The following is a 23,096-nucleotide window of genomic DNA, read 5'->3' as shown; positions in this document are numbered from 1 at the left end:
ACATGTCTATATAATTGTGAACATGATGTAATATTAGGTAGGAGAAATGTGAAAACATGAATTTTAGTGACTATCTCGTGATAAGTATGTGGAAAATATAATATTTCTTGAGTTGTTCATTAAGAAATAATCAAATATATTATTTTTCAAAAAGTTAAATCTAATATAAAATGATTTTTGTATTATTTAACTCATATTTCTTATTTAAAAATGATAAATTTAAACCACAATAGAAAATAAAGAACCCAAATATCACCAAAATGATCTACATGTCAAAAGATTTAATCCCTTGACGCGCTCAAAAAATAGTAATTCTCTGGCTCCAGTGTGCTATCAAACAGAACAACACTGACAATAGTGTTTTCATGCATATGACACACCACTTTTGATTCACATACATACATTTTCACAGTGGTGCGTCAAGACAACCTTATGCATTGGTGCGTACCTATAACCTTTTTACACTTGTACGGAACATTCAGGCTATCGAACACACCAAGCTATATTTTTTTAATATTATGTGTACGGAGTGTTTGGTAAACATAAATGTATTGGGAGTAAGCTAAAAAAGTATGCATCAACATACAATTTATAGGTTTTCTCAGTATGTTGTAATTTACGAGACACACCAACAACACCACCATGCATTAGGTTCATGTACTGAATTGCGGTGCACCCTATAAATTTACAAGGTGCACCACTATCAATGCAAGCCAAACCTATTGAACGCACCACGCAGGAAAAGCAAATTCCAAAATAGTGGTCTTTTAGACCTATTTTAAAATTTTGATCCACTAAAAAATTAAATTAGAGAGAAACATAGACATTACCTAGACATTTGGTCATTAGGGAGGCATAGTTGACACGTAAATGAGAAAAACAAATTTCACCATCATTTGAGAAACTTGGAAAGCCATGCACTAAGCATGGTATGGAAGGATGATGAGCAGGAGAAGCACCGATGACAGGGTGCTTGCGTGAGACAAGAGTGGCATCAGTGCTTTAGAGATTTACAACACTCCAAATGGTAAAAATGAAATTTACGGTTGGTAGTTTTATTTATTTATTTATTTAACCCCGTTTCAATGTGTTATTATAACAACACTAGTGCATACTATCTCCAAGAGCACCATTTTTTTTTTAATTAAGAACCATATAGCGGTGCTCTTGTTAAGATGCATCAGGGCATTTTAATACATGAACCGCACCGATGCTTCATGGGAATATAGCACCTCATTTTTTAAAAATTTAAATCCCCCTAGTGGTTCTCTTTCTAAGACGCACCAAGGTGTTTTAATACATGAATATTACTGATGCTTCATGGGAATATCACACCACATTTTTTTTTAAATTAAAAACCCTGTAGCAGTGCTCTTTTTAAGACGAGACATAACGTTTTAATACATAAACTGCACCCATGTTTCGTGGGAATATAGCACCACATTTTTTTTTAAATTAAAAACCCTCTAGCGATGCTCTTTGTAAGACAGAACAGAGCGTTTTAATACATAAACTACACCCATGCTTCGTGGGAATATAGCACCATATTTTTTTTAAATTTAAAACCCTCTAGCGGTGCTCTTTGTAAGACGGAACAGGGCATTATAATACATGAACATTGGTGCTTCGTGGGAATATAGCACTAAATTTTTTTTTTAATTAAAAACCCTATAGAGGTTCTCTTTTTAAGTATTCACTAGGGCATTTTAATTCAAGAACAACACTAGTGCTTCCAGTGTATATAATGCCAATATGGTGAAAAGAATTTTAGGTGGCACACTATTGTTTTAAATAACGGTTCCATGGTGCACTATATTGTGTACACACTAGGGCGTTAACATACTGGTTTATCACTAGACAGGGCAAAATGAATTTTACAACTAACGTTTTTATAAATTTAACCCCTTTCTGGTGCTCTCATGTAGAATATGCATAGGTGCACTTTTTTATTTAGCGCACCATTTTTTTTTCTCTTTCTTTTTAAATAAGTTTGCCACGATGCACCATGTTCTATTAGGTAGTATTTATATGTATAATAAAGCACCAGTGAGTTTGTATATTATAGATGCATAGTTAAAAAACATCCGCTAAAACATCCGTCCGCCCACCTTCGTTAGTGACCTTCGCTAAAAACAGATTTTTGGGCTATTTTTATAGGGGTTTCCACAAAACCTCCTCTAGAGTATCATTTCCTTGCAGTATATTATAATAGAAATCATAATACTAGAAACCCATAAAGGGGACCCTCCACCATATTTACAAAGTGCTAGACTAAAAAACCATAACATTGATTATGAACAAGCTCACACATCGAAAATAATGCAACTTCAATATCGTATAGAAATTTATCACAAGATTCCTTCCTCAAACAAAACCTAATTAAAATTTACATAGAAAGCTACCAAACCCAAAAACCACATTAAAAAAAAGCATTGATTCCAGTGATGTGGATTTAGCTGCTCATGAGAATAGTTTAACTCCAACACACAAATAGAAAATTTTATAGATAGGTTTTTTAATCCAAACACTAGGTTATATATCATTATATAAAAAAAAACTAACTCAAAAAGTTTAGGATATAAATTTTCACTAGATCGTAAAAGCTAGCATCTAAGCAGAATACTAGAAATCATGGGAGAAATGATCTTAACTACTCTATGAAAATAAAAAATGAAAAGATTTATAACTCTCAAAATCAATAATAATATTCTAATAAAATAATAATGAAAAATACATATGTTCAATATACTTATACTAAGGCTAAGGACTAGAATCCTTCTTGGCTTTGGAACTGGAATTTGGTGATATAGATCAATTGAAACATTCTTCAATCGGAAACCCGAAGTTAGTGTTGCAAAAGAAATACTAGGTTGTATAGTAGATAACAAAACTTGATATTTACTATGGAAGTTATTATCTCAATGTGCTAACCATCACATGCACTTGGTACGCTCAAGAACAATTGTCGGGAAATGATTATTTAGGGTTGTAGAAGCTGAGATGACATAGTTAGTGATAAGAATTATTGTTTTCCTTCAATCACGTTGGAAAAATAAGGGGAATTAGCTATGATGAAGCCAAATGAGTTAGACTAATGGTTCAGAATATTTGCATTCTTAATTTTGTGTATAAAATTATATGTTGTGAATAATAAATTCACTTTTCTACTCTTAGTAAACATAAATTAAATAATGGTGTTGATAGATAGAGTCACTAGTCATATTTTGCAAAAACTCACCTTTTGAGAAATGCTTTATGAGAAGTTGTTTGCTAGCAAATTGTAGCATGTGGGGAGTGGTTGTAATGTTGTCAAATGAGAAACAACTAGAGATGATAACATTACCTTAAAATTGTTGTAACTATACAGAAAATAATGTTATTTGCATGTGATAATGTAATTGTACATTAAGATTATAAAATTTTCTTACTTTAAAAAAAGGATAATCAAATTTTGCATCTGTAATAAAAATATAATTTTTAATAGAATCTCAATCAAAAATTTGAAATTTTTTCACCAAAAAACTAACCACGCCCAATACCCCTTTTGAGATATATATCAATCTCATGAACTTATATGAATCATTCATTAAAAGGTATTTTGGAAATTGCAACTTGAGGAAATATTTGCACCTATTTGATCTCTCTCTTTGCACTAGAGACCAACAGTTAGATGGATCTAGATTGGTAAACATTCAAATCATTTCATCTGGAAAAACACAATAATATTATTTTAGTTCTCTTGAAAACATTGTGAAGAAAAATCACATTCTATTACACATCATAGGCAATATTATTTTAGTTCTCTTGAAAACATTGTGAAGAAAAATCACATTCTATTACACATCATAGGCAATTATAATATAATAAATTGCTAAGTTAAAAGCTGAATATTACAAGGGACTAACAAAAATAAATATTATTATTACTAGTACAATTATATAAATCAAATGACCATATGCATAATATTCTTTTCCATTTATAGTATTCATAAGCCATGACATAAAGCATAATATTGTAACTAAAAGAGGAAGTTATTTTTTATAACAAAGTAGTTCATTTAGATGGTTAAAAATTTCATATATATATATATATATATATATAGATAGTTTTTATTAATAAATAATAATTTAAAATAAAACTATAATTCAATTATTTTTTATGATTTTTTTTATTGGCAATATGAGATATATCATGAAGTGTGTGTTTTGATTCTTTTTATAAATTGATATATATCAACATTTATCTATCATTATATGACAAACTTTATTTTTATCTAAAATTTTGGAACAAATGCAATCTTTTCTACTACTCAAAATAATTATTAAAATTTTATAATTTTATCTTATATTTTTTTTCTATTTTTAAATCATTTTTCTTTTAAATAAAAATACTAAATAAATTACTTACTAAAATATATATTACATTTACCACTCTGTAACCAACAAATTTATACAAATTTATATATATTTATATGTATGTTTGCTTATAATTTTGTTGTTTTTGGTTTTTTAAGTTTATATAAATATGCTTATAATTTTGTTTTTTTAATGGTTTTTTTAATAAATTTGTAATAATATTGATTTTTTTTATTTTCTTTAGAATTTATTTGGTTTGAAAAAAAAAAAAAAAATTATTATTGAAATTGTATTTTTAAATTAAAATGTTTAAATAAATTTAATAAGTGAAAATTATAGTTCTTATTCTTTCTGATCAAATTTTAAATGAAATTGATAAAAATTAAAAAAATAAAAATAAAGATATCATTTTAGATTGGTCACTTAACAAGTATGTGTCATATTAAGATAGGACAATTACACCTGCGGATTATAATCCTAACAATTAAAATTAATCTCATGTCAAATCGGCAGGGCCTACCCTTGCTTGCAACTCTTGTTTATAGCAATAACAGAGTCAACAGATATCTTGCAATATGCCTTGATATGTATCCATTATTTACTATAATGGAAAATATACTCTACTAAATCCGAAAATATATTCAGAATAAGCATTTTATTTTTATATTTCATTTAACAGATATCACATTCAGTAGAGCCGTACAAACAAGAGAAACGATAATGAAGAAGAGTTAAGTTCAGCCATATAGCAGGGGTTATCCTTACGTGGATTGCAGGCCTTTATTTATTTGAAAGAAAACAGTACGTGAGCTCAGGTTGCTTCTCTCTCATGGCTGGTAGGTAGGATAGTTATAAACTGGATATATCTCGAAGCGCACTGCGCAACTTCCCAGATACATTTGAGCCCCAACCTGTGAAGAGCAACACTGATTCATGGCCGTAATCGCTTCTTTCAAACAAACACCACAGTCAGGTCCTGAAAGACTCCTTAAGCACATTTCCAATCCATAAATGGTCACAGAAGAATTCACCGCCAACGATCCGGTGGCGAATCTATTTACTGTTAAGGGAGCTCTGCCAGAAAGAGTGTTCATAAGATTCCCTAGAGTCTGATTGAAGCCTTCAATATCATCGTTGCTCTTCACATTCTCAAGAGCAGCGGCCTCAACGGTATCGAGAACAGAGGCGAAAGTATATTTCTCATAACGAATGAAGCAGAATTCCAGCTGAATCCGAGCTCCAATGGCATTAGGGCAGTCTTGATAAGCCATCTGTGAGGCTTTAGCGGAACACTTTTGGCAGTCCTCCTGAGGGATGTCGGGCCGGCATTGTAGCAGGCCGTTGACTCCCCCATAAGAATATGTCGCGAATCCGCCTCGTGGGGCAGCGGCCCTCACCAGGTACTCCAATACGGCGTTCACGTTGCTTTCATACGCGCTGCCATTGCTGTATTTGTTTACGTTGCAGAGCCCGTAGATGAACGGATCGGATTTCGAAAGGGCAGCTGAAACTGAAATGACATTAAGGTGGAGCAGTCCAAGTAAGAATAATGCCATGAAACAGTAACGCCATATTATCACGCTTTCCATCTTTCCCATTTCCCAATAAGTATAGTGAATAAAAGGCTCTGTAATGTTATTCGGCTTCTTGTGAATCTTTCCAAGGTTGGGCAAATAATTTATAGATGGAGAATGCTATCGGCAGGCAAGGTCGGCAAGCCAATTACTGGTGGATATTCACAAAAGGTCGGTAAGCCAACTTCTGGAATAATGGCGTACAGCTGTTATAATGGTATTGGCGTGACCGGATCAGATCGGGTCAGTGGAGTGCATATCCACAGCCGTTAATTGGACTTTTGAAGAGGTCGAGACAAGGGAGTGAGGAAATCGTGAGAACTACTACTTTGAATACGTCTCCCTTGGCGTCTGCACGTGGTATATGATAACATGCCGCTGAATATAACCTGAGTAGCAAACCTCGTCTGCCCCTAGACGGAGTCCTTCATCACCATCCACTTTTTTTCAATTGAAGAAATCGCTGCTGTAGCAGCTTTTATGGTCTTGCTCAGGGTTAGATCACGAGACCAGAGCTGTGACAAGAGATCTAATGAGACAAGAGTTGTCACGATCAAATTTTCACATCTAACTCCAGAATTGCCTATCTCTTCAGTTTCAATGACCTCCAGCCAAGTCCACTGGTAGGCAAGATTCCACTCTCCATCCAATTTTGGCCTCTCCCATTGGAAGGCCATGAAGTGGGTATCACCTCAAACCGGAATCAAAATGATTGTTTGATTACAAAAATCTGAAGCAGAAATCCTGACCACTTCTTGGCGCCCCCACGTTGAATTCTGTGAAAATGGTGGCCACGTGAACTCCACTCGCCTGGCCGCCCTCGTTTTAGAAGCAGACCTGCCCTACTTTACATCAACCTCCACTCTCTGCACATGGTATCCTGCAGCGATAAATTCCATTCTTGCCCCCATTAGAAGTATAAAATCATATAACTTGTCTGCTAATATGGAAGGCAGAATGAGATGGTTGTTGTGCTGGGTGGTGTTCCCGTTGCTTGCCCTTCAGCTTGATGTAATTTCGATTTCAGCTGACGATGGCAATCCGATCCGTTTATTTACAGTCTCTGCAACGTAAACAAATACAGCAATGACAGTGACTACGAGAGCAACGTCAACACAGCAGTGAAATATCTGGTCAACGCCGCCGCCCCCAGTGGAATTCATAGCTTTAGAATTTCTTGCATAAACCTTTATATTATCTTTTCATGTGTTGAAGGAATTTTTGGAAAATTATAGCCTTTTGCCATATCATGCCATACATTAGCACCAATAGATATTGTATTTTCCCTCATCCTTATCATTGATAACGTGCAATTTGTTCTATCAAAGGATGGAGCTATGTTGTCTTTGCTAACCATTTTTCCTTATAGAGTATACCTTTTATTGGTTAGACTATTTCTGAATGAACCTTCTCTCATACTAATTGTTGGGATTACGAATGGAGCTATGTTGTCTTTGCTAACCATTTTTCCTTATAGGGTATACTTTATTGGGTAGACTATTTCTGAAAGAACCTTCTCTCAGACTAATTGTTGGGATTACGATTATAGTAAGAGGGAGATGAATCATTATAATAGAAATTTTAAAACATTTAAGCCATATAAGAATCATATAGCCAACTTATAAGAACACCATATGTACGTGGAAACCATTAAAGGGAGAAAACAATAAAACTTATTTGTTTAAATATTCTTGTAGGCACCAACCAAAAGGAGACACCCATCACCTGATTTTATAGGAAACAACCTGAATGAGAAACTTATCCCCTAATTTTATAGGCACCAACTTAAAGGAGACTCTTGTCCCCTAATTTTATAGGAATTAACCTAAAGGAGACTCGTGTCCCTAATTTTATAGGAACCAACCTTAAGGAAACTTCTATAGGACGATTTCACATGCACTAACCTAAAGGAGATTCCTATCCCCTAATTTTACAAAAACCAACCTAAAGGATACTCTTATCCCTTGGTTTTATAGGCACCAATATGAAGGATTCCTATACCATGATTTTACATGAACCAACCTAAAGGAGAATCCTAACCCCTAATTTGTAATGATTCTGTTTTATTTTCTACTTTGTTTACAACTCTTGTACACTTCTCTTCTACTCTACACATCAATCTCTACTCTATACTTTTTAACTCTACACATGGTATTAGCTCTAATATTCACAATAGTGAAAATTACAATGTTCTCTATTCTTCTTTTATTTCGCATCATAGACTATGTAATTCCTATAAAATTTCACTTATCTATGCTCGTATTTTTAGATAGGCTATTTGTACTCTACAAACCCTCATTAGAATTCATCCTTAGATTCCTTTATTATCTGCCTTGTTGATATATTATTGATCAATTCATCATATCACCGTCACACACCTTTCTGGCTTGAGTTATTGATAGAACATCTCCAAATGTAAGCTAATACAAACTTGATCAACACAACATTAGAGAAACATGATCATATCAGACACGCATTTTTGGATGTGGGTTGAAATGCCATGGAGTATGATCTAGATGACTTGGAATACTTTATCAATTTTAATGACTATTTGGAACTGGGGATTAAACCATCAAACATCAATGATCATCCGTCATGACCATGTGCTAAAATAACTATTCCATTACATCCAAAATCCATGTCCACTTATCTGAAATAGATATATGGACACCTATATGTGTCTTTCTTAACCAGATTACCCAATTCCAATCGTAGCTCGAGAGGCTCAACTATCAAACCCAAAAGATCTTCTGCTAAGACCATGTTCTTAGACAATTAGTTTTGATAGATCCAGAGTTTGATTCCATGTTTATGAAGAGGGTTTAAAAAACGCTTAGACTACCAAATGCTTAGATTTCTTAATAGTATTTATGGGAAATCTGAAGATTGTGTCCACTAAAGAGGGTCCATTTTTATATAAATGGATGTCTAGATACTGAGATTACTTGAATTATTTCATAACACTTTAGCTCAGGAGATAAATCATCGAGCATCCATGACCACGCATTGTGACCTTGTCCTCTATGCAAAATTGTGTCAAGATAGAACCTTGTTTCCATACCAGACAATCACATACTGGAGAGCTTTGGTATAGTTGTCCATTCCTATACCCTTGTACCCTAGTTCTCGTTGACTGATGAACTTTTCACAAGAGTTTGTAACTGATGTTAATCTCCTTGTCACAGTAGAACATCACATACTATGGTTCTTAAGCTTGTTTTCCACTCCTGGTACCCGAGTACTCTAGTCTATTGAACATACACATGACCCACAACCATAATTATTGGGTTTTTCGACAAAATATAATAACATGGGAATACCTTTCCAAACATGGTCCTGGCACGAGCCTTAAGACCTTTGGGTTTACCATGTCAAACCATTGTGGACCAATCACCATCTACCATAAGTTCCATCTACCATGTAATTTTCCACATGGCATCCTCTAAAACTGCTATGTGTAACTCGCCAAATCCCTATTGGTTAACCCAAAACTAGATTTCTTTATGCCACGTGTCACTCATTGTTGTTTCCATTTCATCAAATATTTCACCTATCATCGATGTGGTGCCACATCATATCTCTGTCAATTCATACCATTTCCACGTCACACCCGATATCAACTTGACCTTTTCATTGTTTATACTATATACAATTTGGTGCCCAATACCTCAATATCACCCCATCTGTTACCAGTGTTATTTAACAAGCTAAACCTATTTGGTACCAACTAATCCTTGTTTAATCACTATTTTAATCATGTGTTAGTGGGAAAGATTAAGAACACCATTTTTTCATAATGATTTTAGTGTTAAGGGTTTTGATTTTATGCACCACCTGGGATTATGTACAGGTATTATTCCTTTGTTTTTATGTGAAAACACCATATTTGGGATTATATCACATACCATCCTATCTTATATACCAACACCAAACCTTTTTGCATTGTGGAAACACTAAATTTCATTCTCGGTGCATTGTGAAAAAAATCAAATTTCGTTTCATGTGCACACACTATGGAAAAAACAAATTTCATTTCATCAAACTACTTGGCTTTCTTCTACTTAATCTTGGGTAGGCATCCACCTAAGGTTCCTTGTGCATTAAGAACAAACATTATCAACAACAAAAGTGATTCCTTAAACATCAATGATACTATAGAGTAACAAAATATTTTCTTTGATGATAAATGACAACACATTTCTAGTAAGGACTTAGAAAACACTTCCTTTGACATCAATGACAACATAATTTTCAACAAATACGATGTTAAGCTCCCTAATCCCACTAGGTAGAAGCATGCAATTACAATTCTACATGTGTGACCTTTAAATTATTGCAAGTCTAGTTTTTAATCATTGGTGGCTTGTAGAAGAGCCTCAATATATTTCTCTATAACACTCCTTTAGGACACTACAACCTTGTTTGGAAGATAACATATTGCACTAGCATATACAATGCATAATAGTTCACAAATTCCATATGAAAACCTTATTCATAATTAAATGTGCAACATCTCATTTATATACTAAGTAATCAAGAGGTAATTGAAAAACGCATCAATATCCATGATTGAAAAAATAATGAATATTTGTTGCAATATATGGTTCTCCTAATGTAGTCATTTATCTTAGTAAAATACATCCTTGAGGCTAATCTAATCTACTGTGGTCTCTTTTCTAAATCCCAAAAGAAATCATTAATGGATTAAACATCATTGATATCATTTCATATGGTCAAGAGCTCAAGAAAATAAGGGAATGGCATTGGTATCCTAGAAAACACTCATTATTTTGAAATTTCGAGGAGGTTGGGGATTTTAGAATTTGTTTCTTTTTCCCAAATCTTTGGTATCCAAAAAAAATTGGAGACTTCTCCACGGACAAGGCATATGGTTACAAATAATGAAATAATAGTATATTCTCACCTATCCATTGAGGAATGTATTTTATTACCTAATAAAAAATCTCATCATTTGGAAATAAATATAAATAACCTACCCTATTATTAGAAATTGGTTGATTTGGAGGGTGTGATACGGGGATAAGGTCTAGGTTGGACTTAACCCATGGATTAGGAGTAAGAAATTGCATAGGTTACCTTTACCCATCATTCAATACCTCATAGATATAAATGATACTTTACCCTAAACCACATTTCATGCAGTGATGGTAAACATTAAACAACAACAATAGCCCCCATGGAAAGATTTGGAACTTGGTCAAGAGTATGTTGAAATTTAGAGAACTTAAAAAAATATTATTGAAAAATGTAATTTCATTCTCAGGAATAATACTTTTGAACTCATCTACATGAATATGAATGAAAGATATGTTGTAAAGTTCTAGCCACAAAACAAAACAATTATCCACAAACCTAATGGTGAAAATCTATTTGGAAATACATATGGCTAGCCACAAAAATATTTTTTTGTGGATTCACCTAAATAATATGGATTGAACCTATGATGTTTTGTAGAAACAAAGCTTTGAAGTCCTGATTGTATTAAACCTCTTCGAAGTAGTCATGGAGACAAATAACTAAATGATTCTCTTTTTTCCTTTCTCAAATCAAATTTACAATGAAATTGAATGCATTTCTAAACTACAAAACATTTGGCAAGGAGACTCTGTAAAATGCATTTCTAAACTACAAAACATTTGGCAAGGAGACTCTGTAAAAGAAGTAGTAAGGGAATGGAATCAAAACAAGGACATAAAATCTTCCAAATCTTGTTCCCCTACCATACCCTAGGGAATTGACTCGCCCAAAACACGAATCTTTTTGAGGGTAAGGTCACCTTGCCTTTTAATTATGCTTCTCAAAATCTCAATATATTAGGTTCATTTCCTCATTTCTCTACTATCCCTGCTTGTGATCAAATATTGGGATGTGAAATAAAAAAAAAAAATTCCCTATGATTTCTTAAATGAAGACTCACAAGGAAATCCGCTTTTCCCGAATAAAGCCATTTCTTCTTATTCAAAGAACGTAATGGTCATTACTTAATCAACTATAGGATAATGTTTACAAAAGTAGATATATGTTATTTTGGATAGATTATTGAAGGTAAATCTACAATAAATTTGAATATTGTGTAAAAGACGAAATGCAGCAAAAATGAATTAGCTTTTGGAATACATAAATTTTATTCATAGGAATTGTATGTAATTATGTTAATATTTAATTTCTTTAATAATAGTATGTTATTTTTAGTATAAAATATAATCTATATGTTTCCATCAGTGTTAACTAGTGTTAATTTTAAGTTTTGTAAAATATAATCTATATCTTTCCATTAGTGTTAACTAGTGTTAATTTTAAGTAGCAAAACAAGAAATTTGAGTACAAAGAAATTATAAGATTGTGGACAACACATTTTTATTGTGCACGAATATTTTTGCATATTTTAGAGTATTAAATTTTATTTTATTTTTATAATTATTAAATTCATTACATCTTTCAAATTACAAGGTATTTTGTTAGTGATATATAAAATTTTCTTAACATTATCAAAGAATATATTTATTTATCTAAATTGTAGGTCTTAATAACTACCAGTGCACCATATAATTTAATTTTGTTCTCAAGTGGTTAAGATAAAAAATGAATACAACATAAATAAAAGAGAAATATATTTTAAGATAGGTTAGTGTATGCGTGTTTGAGTCTGTGTCTATAGAGAGAGAGATTCATAGTCGACCCTATAACATATTTTTATAACTTATAGAAAAAAAACATAAAGAGGTATAAAGAGAGTTTTTCCAAAAATAGATGTTCTCATGTATTTGTTTCCCAAACCATGAATTTTGTTATCTCAAATCTATATCCAAAGAAAACAACTCACCATACACATATGCTTTTAACTAGAAAAAAATTGATTTCAATAGAGCATGCATACCTTCCTAGAGCTAGGAATGGGTGCATATTCTGAGCTCTCATAATGCAAGTAGGTTCTTAGCTCTAAAAACATTTAGACATTGCTAGATTTGGTGAAATGCATGCATTCTTGGAGCTAAGAAGTCTTACAAAGGGAGATGGATGACGTGGGGAGAAAGAGAGAGGGAAGTGAGGAGGAGAGAGCGGGGGGACTATAGGGGAAAAGGGAGGGAAGAGAGAAAGGGAAAGGAAGATATTGGGGTGTGGGGAAGAGTGAGATAGGAAGATAGATAATGGGGAGGATAATGTGAGGAGAATGTAGAGAGTGAGAGATAGACGGAAGAAATGAAAGAGAGAGAAAGAGGGAAGGGAGAGTGAGGAAGAGAAGTTGTTGTGGGAGGTATCAAGGGAGAAAGAGTTGAAGTTGTGGGAGAAATAGGGGGAGAAGAGAAGGGACAGTGAAAGAGAGTGGGAGGGAGGGATATAATGAGAGAGAGGAAGGGGAGAATATAGAGAGAGAGGAAGTGAGAGTGGGAGAGAGAGATAGATGGAGAGGATGAGATAGAGTGAAAAATTGAAAGAAAGTGGATGAGAGGGAGGGGGAGAAATATTAGTGGGGTGGAAGTGGAGGGATATATATATATATATAGAGAGAGAGAGAGAGAGAGAGAGAGAGAGAGAGAGGTTTATAAAGAGGGAGAGAGAGTGTGTGTGTGAAGGAGGGGGATATGAAGAGAAAAGGGGGAGATAGGAAGCAACAAAGGTATAAAGAGATATGTGACAAAGAGAGAGAGTTGGTGGACTAAAATAGGGATGAGTTGAGAGAGAGAGAGATGTGATGGGGAGAGAGTGGTAGAGAGGTAGAAAGTGGCAGGGAGAGGTAAAAATAGAGGTAAAGATCAGTAGAAAGAGAGGGAGAGGGAGGTAGAATGAGATAGTAAAGGAGAGGGAGGTAGAATGAGATAGTAAAGGAGAGAGAGGTAAAGGGAGGGTGTAAGAGAGAGAGAGAGAGAGAGAGAGAGAGAGAGAGAGAGAGAGATGGGGTGAGGAAGAGAGAAAGAGGGATGGAGAGAGAGGTAGGGGGATAAATCAAGGTTTGGGGAAAGAGACATAGGGAGTGACAAAGAGAGAAGAGAGTAGTAGAGAGAGGGAGATAGCGAAAGAACTACATGGGGGAGAACAAGGGTGTGAGAGAGAAGGTAGAAGAGAGACAAAGGGTGAGATATAGAGTGAGAGTGAGAGGTAGACAATGAAAGAGATAGGGAAATAAATCTACAGATGGATGGAGAAAGGGGATGAGGAGGAGAGAGGGTGAAAAAAGTAGATAGATATATAGTAGGGAGGGAGAGGAGGGTGAAGAGAGAGGGGGGAGAGAAATATAGAGGGAGGGAGGAAATGAGGGGGAGAGATAGATAGAAGGAGATAGCGAGGGAGAGAGATAGAGAGAGAGAGAGAGAATGAGAGAGGGAGGGAGAGAGAGAGAGAGAGTTTAATTTTGGTTTTTGTAAAGGATGGAGGGAGGGAGGGAGGGAGGGAGGGAGGCAAGGAGGGGGGAAGGGAGAGGGAGGATAGTGGAGAGAGGTATGGAAGAGGTGGGGAATAAAGGGAGATGGAGTGAGGGATAAATGTGAAGAGAGAGAGAGGAGGAGGAAGAGGAAAGAGGGAGGGAGAGGAAGGAGAGGAGGCGAAGGGGAATTTAAGAAGAGAGAGAGAGGGAGAGAGTGAGTAATGGGGAGTGAAGGAGATATAGAGGGATTAGAAAGAGACAAAGGAGGAGGGAGATATAAACAAATTTGAATATGGACGAGAGAGGGGGAACAATACAAATACATAGAGTGAGGGAGAGGGAGTAAAGGGATGTGTGTGTGTGTGAGAGAGAGAGAGAGAGAGAGAGAGAGAGAGATGGGAAAGGGAGAAAGAGATAAGAAGGGAGAGAGAGAGAGAGAGAGAAGGATAGGGGAAGAGAAAAATACAGAGAGTGAGAGGGAGTGACGAGGGAAGGGGAAAGGGAGAGAGACTGATAGAGGGAGAAATAGAGCTAGAGGGGGGTTGTTGTGAAGGATGAATTAAGGGAGGGAGGGAGGGATATGTAAAGGGAGAAAGGGATGTGGAGAGAGTGGGAGAGAGAGAGAGAGAGATGCATAGAAAGAGGTAGTGAGGAGAGATATATATCGTGTGAGAGAGAGGGAGAGAAAAATGGAGATATAGATAAAGCTTGAGGGAGATGAGAGAGGGAAGAAGAGAGAAACAAAAAAAAAAGGGGGAGAGAGGAGATTTAACAGAGAAATTAGAGAGATCTTGTGAGGGAGAGAGTGATGGGAGAGAGAGAGAGAGAGAGAGAGAGAGAGTGGTTGTAATTAGCTTTAAACCTTTATAGTAATAATGCATACAAGGAGTCATAATAAAAAGAAATGTAAGATAATGTAAATAGAATATTACATATAAATTTACCCTATAACTTGAAATGAGAAAACCAACAAACTTCGTATAGCTACACACCTAATTTTTATCATCAATCAAATTCATTATCTAAAATATTGTATATATAGGATCTGGCAGCATCCAAAACCCCTAATACAAGAAAAATTAATATTCAAAACCCCCCTCCCCAAAAATATGGATGCATAAACTACCCATTTTTTCGAGGTGAGCTAACCCTGAACCCTTGAATAAAAGGGATACTACCTAACACACAGTAAACATGTGTGGGATCAGTCACACAAAAAATAGAATAGATACCCGACAAGAGTGACAGAGGGAGAGAGAAAGAGGGATGGATAGAGAAGAAGGGGAAGAAAGAGGAGGGAGAGAGATTGAGGTAGATAGATATAGAATTGGAGGGAGGGAGAGGATGACTGAGTGAGAGAGAAATAATGAGGGGTGAAGAGGGTGGGGGGATGAGGGGGGATAGAGATATAAAGAGAGAGTGGTGGAGAGAATGATAGTGCTAGAAGCGATTTGTTTTGAAGGAATTATTGGGGGTGGGATAGAGAAAAATATGGAGATGGACAGAGGAGGGGGAAAGAGAGAGAAAAAGTGTGCGCGTGATGGGAGGAGAGGGACAAGGAGAGAGAGAGGAGGTGGGAGAAGAGGCTGATATATATATATGTGTGTGTGTGTGTGGGGGGGGGGGGGGGGGGGGGGGGTGGAGAGGGGTGATGTAGATACAGGGAGAAAGATGGAGAAGGATTTAGAGAGAGGAGGGAGAGTAGTGGAGGTTGATAGATATAGAGATGGTGGGGGGGAGAGAGAGAGAGTGATGGGGGGAATAGAAAGAGAGAGAGGGGGGGAGTAAGTGGTAAAGGGAGAAGGGGAGAGAGTGGGGAGTGTGGGGGAGAGAGGGAGAGAGAGAGTGGGGGGGTTGTTTTGAAGGAGGGAGGGATGGATAGAGAAAGAGAGGAAGGAAGAGGGAGGAAGGTGGATAGAAATGGGATATTAATAGGGATTACAGAGGAAGGGGAAGAGAGAGGCAAAGTCTAAGAGACAAAGAGGAGGGGGAGAGGGTGGAGAGAGGGAAGGGGAGAGAGAGAGAGAGAGATATATAGTTAGAGGGGGTTATGATGTGAAGGAGGGATTGAGGTAGAGAAGGAGGGATAGAGAAAGAGAGAAATGGGTTAGGAAGAGGGGAAAAAAGAGTTTGTGAGTAATGGGGGATAGAGGGAGAGAGAGGGGGGAGAGAGAGAGATGGAGTGAAAGAGAGAATGATAAAGAGAGGAAGAGAGGGAGAGAGAGAGATGATGGCATTTCAAAGAGATACAGTGGAAGTTAATGAAAATGCTAATTCTGGGTTGTTTAATGAGGTAGGGAGGGATAAATGGTGGGAGAAATAGAGAGGATTGAGAAGGTTGTGGGGGAGAGAGAGAGAGAGGTTGAGGGTAAAGTCCAAAGAGAGGATGAGAGAGGGGATGGGGGACAAAGAGAGTGGAGGGAGGAGAGGAGAAAGGTCACAAAAGCATGGGCATGATCTTTAGAATGCATGTAAATTCCTAAGAGTAATTTGTTCACAATCATGCCAAGGACCAGGAAAAGAGGAACCCTACAACTTAAAAGTTGACTCAAGTAGCAACACCAATATATGTGCACTCCCAATAACACATGTGCATTCTTGTCCTTGTTATCATTACATTCGCGTCCCATGAGGGTGGTGGTTCGATGGATGTCACATTTTCCTCTTTAGATCATGTGTGCGTCCTCAAGAATGCAAGCATGTTCTTACATGAGAGTATTCGTGCTCACCCTGTCACCACTTTTGAGGGCATCATCTTCGTCCAAGTTCCCTATAGTGAATTCTCAACTTTTAAACTAGTTCTAATTCTTGCTTTAGAAAAAGAAAATTTTCAAATCCAAATCCTAGGAAACTCTTTCTTAATGACATGATGGGTGAAAAAATAATGATTCTCTTTTTAAAAAAAATCTCATCCTTTAATTTGTAATTATTTATTAATTAAATTTCTATCTTCTATTTAATAATAGCAGTTTCGAAATTTCGATGGCAGATTTTAAAATATTTTAGAAATTTAATGATATAAATGAAATCAATTGTTTGATTTTAAGTTTTTACTTTGGTTCATCAAATTTTTGAAATGTTATAAAATCTACCATCAACAATAATTTAAAACTGAATTTAACACGACCAAAAACACCAAAAACTATCTTCTCTACAGCTACGAACCATGCAATCATACGTGTAGAGGAAGCTCATTAGGTCATTCTGATATCAACCAGGCAGCACAGCTCGTGAAAACACTGAAGCGGGATCACCATAGTGAAGCGGAACTCCAGATTTAAAAGAATATTTCGAAAGCGCGTGGAAAGCTATGGATGGCCTTCGGATTGCTATATATTGCTTCTACCAACCTATGTCTTCCTGCACAATCCAATCAAATACAAAAATCTACTTCATCGAAATTCAAGTACGATGTACTGAAGGAACCATGATGGCGCACATACGAAAATCCGAGCTTATATGAATGGAAGATCTGGGCACATTTCAGCAATGAAGCTGAATAACTTATAATGGGCTTTTTTCCATTGCAGAATTTGGTATAGAGATGATGGACCAAAGTCATCAGTTGGATACCTACAATCCCCATAAAAATATTCATAAGAACGTCCTATATAAAAAAATAAAATTAAAATAGAAAAAAAAATGATAGAATTCAAAGGATTTGTTTTTATTGAATCTTTGTTGAAAAAGGAATTTATTTTTATGGAATGTATAAAAATAATGATGGGAGGGAATGAATGAATATGAGATTGTTTGGATGTAAATAGTATTGATAAAGAAACATATTTTGAAAAAATAGTATTTACAATATAATTATATAATTGGACAAGATTAATGGTTAAGAAAATGTGTTTATTTATGTTGAGAGATTTAGCAAAGATATGATGTTTAGTTTTTTTATGTTAGGTAAAATAAACATTTAAACTTCTGTGGTAGATTTTTGGAAAAGTATGATCCTATTTATTGTTATAATTAAAAACAAATTATAACAAAATAAACTTATTACTTTATAAAATAAACTTATCTTATTTATTAATTTGTTACCTCATTAAAATTAATTAATTATTAAGTTAAATTAAAAATAAAAATAATAACGAATTTAATTAAATTAAAATTAAAATAAAATAAATCAAAATTAAATTATTTTAAAAATAATGGAACATTGAATAGTATATGTAGTTTAGTCTTTAAATTAGTCCGCTTCCTTTTGAATTAAATTAGTCAGCTTCTACTTGAATATATCATACTTGAGGTTTATTTATGTGTTCTTGTGTGAAGAATTTTCTCTCAATCAATCTATCATTCGTAATCTATCATTTTTTGTCTTGATAATGGACGTCGACATATTGAACATAATACTGTTGATAATCTGGATCATACTTTTCCAAAGTAAACATTTTAATTGGGTCAAATTACACAATTAATTAAAAAGTAATTTTAATTATTAAAAAGGAACAATTTTATTGGACAAATTACATAAAAATAAAAAAATAATATAAATAATTACAATTATAATTAATAATCTTCTGAGGAGGCAACTAATATTAATGCGAGTTTGTGGTAATTAAGAGATCTCATATTCAAAACCCTTGGTTGTGACCTGATTTATAGAGAGGAGAATAGGTCCCCGACCCCCATAGGTTTGAGGTTTATTGGTAGCCCCATGTCACCCTAGTTGCCAAGTTCCTCTTGGTTACAAAATAGAGAAATTATAACTAATAATTAAACTAGCCTAGTTCCGCTCGGTTACAAAATAGAAAAATTATATTAATAATTAAACTAGCCTAGATCCATCTTAACTACGGATCTCCATCTTAACTACGGATCTTCAGGTGCAAACCTTTTTTATAGTGAAAAGAAATTTGATCCCTCTAACTCCAACTCTTGAGGTACAAACCTCTTTTATTGAGCCGAGGTTAGTTCTACAACCCAGTATAGAAGGGATGTGTAAGTTTGTTAATCCATCTGTCACTTTTTAAAATAAAAATTAAATTAAAATTATATTTTAATTAGAAAAATAATATCTTTTATAATAAAAAAAAATAAATATAAATAAAAAATAAAAATATGAGATACTTTTCAAAAATATTTTAACAAGAAATTTAAATAATACGTATAGAGTTAAAATAAAACATAATTTTAATAATAGTGGCCACCTGAGCAGTTAAAATAAAACATAATATTAAAATAATAGAGGCCACCTGAGCTCCACTCGCCTGGGCCGCCCTCGTTTTAGAAGTAGACCTGCCCTACTTTACATCAAACGTCCACTCTCTGCACATGGCATCCTGCACCTATAAATTCCATTCTTGCCCCATTAGAAGTATCAGACCATATAACTTGTCTGCTAATATGGAAGGCAGAATGAGACGGTTGTTGTGCCGGAGGGTGTTCTCGTTGCTTGCCCTTCAGCTTAATGTATTTCGAATTCAGCTGATCCGTTTATTTACGGTCTCTGCAACGTAAACAAATACAGCAATGGCAGTGCGTATGAAAGCAACGTGAACGCCCTATTGAAATACCTGGTGAGGGCCGCTGCCCCGCGAGGCGGATTCGCGAGATATTCTTATGGAGGAATCAACGGCCTTATGCAATGCCGGCCCGACGTCTCTCAGGAGGATTGCCAAAAGTGTTCCGCTGCAGCTTCACAGATGGCTTACCAAGGCTGCCCCAACGCCATTGGAGCTCGAATTCAGCTGGAATGCTGCTTCATTCGTTATGAGAATTATAATTTCGTTTCTGTTCTCGATACCGTTGCGGTAGCTGCTCTTGAGAATGTCAAGAGCAACGGTGATATTGAAGGCTTCAATCAGACTCTCGGGAATCTTATGAACACTCTTTCTGGCAAAGCTCCCTTCACAGTAAATAGATTCGCCACCGGATCATTGGTGGTGAATTCTTCTGTCACCATTTATGGATTGGGAATGTGTTTGAGAAGTCTTTCATGTCCTGACTGTGGTGTGTGTCTGAGTCAAGCCATTGCAGATATGAATAGTTGTTGTTCTTCACAGGTTGGAGCTCAAGTGTATCTGGGCAGTTGCACTGTGCGCTCCGAGATGTATCCCTTTAATACCGAGGCCAGCTACCTGCCATGAGAAAGCGAGATCAGCAACTTTCGTCGCGTGCTTTTGAAGTAAATAAAGGTATTTTCTTTTATCGTTACTCAAACTCTTCAAACTCTTCATGCTTGTGAGGTGAAGCTCAACTGTAAAGATCTACCTATTCTGAAAATATATTCAACATATAATATGAAAAAAAAATTAAGATATGATACGTTGTTTTCAACATGGTTACATAGAGAGAGCAGAATTTGGAGTTTTTTTTAAGGGTTCTTATGCATAAATTTTTATGCCTGTTGGGTTGTTTTTAGTATATTTTTGTTGAGTGTTTTAGTAAGGTATTTTTAATAAGATATTGTTGAATATAATATTTTGGAAAATTTGTGTAATGGATTTTGTAATGGTTTAAAATTTTAGGTGGATATTCCATATATTATTAGAGATTAGAAAATAAAGTGGAGTGTTTTTGATGATGGGTGGAGTGTCTACGTGATTGATTTCAAGTACCTTGGGATTGATTTCCAGAACAAGCTTAATTGGGAGCACTGTAGAAAGAAGAGAATTTCGGGAGGGTGGAAAGCATTTTAAGCTCTTCAAAACAGAAGTAGGGAGGTAAAGTTATGGGATTGGAAAACAATTAAAGTTCTTTTTGGGCTCCTAATTTGTCCAGTGATATTATATGGGTGTGAAATGTGGGTTAGCAACATCCCTGTCTCAAAATGAAAGAAAATTGAGAAAATCCAAAAAAGTTTGATCATGAGCAAGTTTAAAATGAAAAGATTGGTTTCTTATGAGATAATGCTGAGTGAAACAAGAGCAACTTCCAACTAAGCAATGCTATGGTGCATCTCATAAGGTATCTTCAGAGAATTGAGAAAATGGGAGAAGGTAGATGGCCTAAAGTTATCTTCAATGAAGGAATGAGTGAAAGAAAGAAATCATGGATGCGACAAAACAATAAATGGATGCAAAAATAGAATATTCACATCAATGTGTGTCCCACAAATAGCAAGGATTTGAAGAGTTATGTTATGGAGAAGTTTCATAAGCATATATGGGGAAAAGAGTTTGGTAGAAAGAAGAAGTACTATGTTCAAGAATTCAACCCCACGTGTGATCTCCAAAAAAATGAGTACATTAGAGCTAGCATTCCATGGAGAGCAAAGATTACTATTGCTCAATTAAGAACTAACTCGCATAATTACGGTGCAAAATAGGTCCGTGGAAAAGGCCTAAAGAAGCTTGGGAATAGAAGGTGTGTACTTTGTGCACTTTTGGGACAGTGGAATCATAAAAACATGGAAAATTTTAGGGGCTAATATTCTCAAGTGGGCTAATTTACCATGATTTTTCCAAAAAAATATTCGTCATTTTCTATTGTGTTCTAAAAATGATTCGCCCAAATTTTACGATATAAAATTATTCAACCTTAAAAATTGCCAACATTATATAGAGACTATATATAAAATCATTATAAATTTGAATAATTTTAAAATATATCAATAAATTTTTTATAGTTTGCATATTAGGGACTAGTGAGATTCACCAATATTTTTAAACTTCAAGATAGTTTTCCATCCTTAAAATTTTTCCTGCAGAAAAACATTTCATTTTATAATGTGATGTTTTCAGAGACATCAGAGACAGGTACATAACATGTTAACATCATTTCTTTGGCATTGTATTTTTAGTGAGGAGACGATTAGAAGGTGGGGTCACCTCATCATTAATTTGCATAATAAGAAAAATGAATTGCAAAAAAAAAAACAAAGAACGCAATGGTCCCATTAACTATAGCTAGTATTGTGGACATTAAAATTTCATTATTTCATTTATTACCAAAGTGATTCAGACGACCTTCAGTAAATTATTACGGAATTCATTATTTGGAATTCCAAGGATAAGTGGCAATCATATCTCCCTCCTCTTTGTTATGGTAAAATTCATCAAAGAAGTAAGTCAAAGTTAATAGTTTCCACTTTTGTGTGGGTAACTTTATCAACACAACTTTGTTTCTCGGGATTATGGTTTGGTTAAATGTTAAGATGATACGAGTTTTTGGTTTTTTTTTTTAATATTTAAAAATATAGAATTTGGATTCACAAAAGATGACTTTGGTTAGAAATGGACCGACTTGAGTATCCTTATATACAATGTCATTTAGGATGGGTTTTATTATAGCAGGTGTCATGTGAGGCTCTACTACATATTGGTTGTATGTGACTCAATTACTTATTATCCACAACTAAATGCTGGTAAATCTGTGTTGCAACTACTTATGACTAAAATTATGCATTATCATTTCATTAATAACACAAGCGTTATTTTCGTTTCCATTTCTGTAAGGGAACTGAAATAAGGTGTAACTTCATTTATTTTTAATAGGAGAACTGAAATAAGAAGTGTTGGCATAACTCTGAAAAGGTAAGGATAAAATACTACATCAATTTGAATGATATGATGAATAATTTTATATTTTTTTTTAATTCAAATACTGCAATAAAACATATATAATTGTAAAATTGCATTGAATCAATATTTGACATCTGATTCATGGACAAATATATAATAACATTAACTATGTTGAAAATAGCAACAAGAAATGATAAATATAGAAGTGCTAAAAATTGCATTGCTATAAATAGCATTTCAGGATACATTTCAATTTTAGTTAGTCCCTGAACTAAAATTGAGAATTAAAATTCGAATTTGATATTAGAAGTTG

General features: G+C 34.7%; 1 protein-coding gene across 1 annotated transcript; it reads right to left on the bottom strand.

The window, feature by feature from the left end:
* Positions 1-5,182: 5,182 nt before the first annotated feature.
* Positions 5,183-5,953, bottom strand: LOC149264412 (antimicrobial ginkbilobin-2-like protein). Its single transcript, XM_089398840.1, has one exon. It carries the CDS (start codon positions 5,951-5,953, stop codon positions 5,183-5,185), a length of 771 nt encoding a protein of 256 aa, XP_089254966.1.
* Between the last annotated feature and the right edge of the window lie 17,143 nt (positions 5,954-23,096).

The sequence above is a fragment of the Pinus tabuliformis genome, chromosome 6, assembly GCF_031772625.1.
Source record: "Pinus tabuliformis cultivar Carrire ecotype Pingquan chromosome 6, CPIR1, whole genome shotgun sequence".
Lineage (NCBI taxonomy): Eukaryota > Viridiplantae > Streptophyta > Pinopsida > Pinales > Pinaceae > Pinus > Pinus tabuliformis.
Note: the sequence above shows the minus strand (reverse complement) of the source record. Positions and strands in the feature narration are given on the sequence as shown.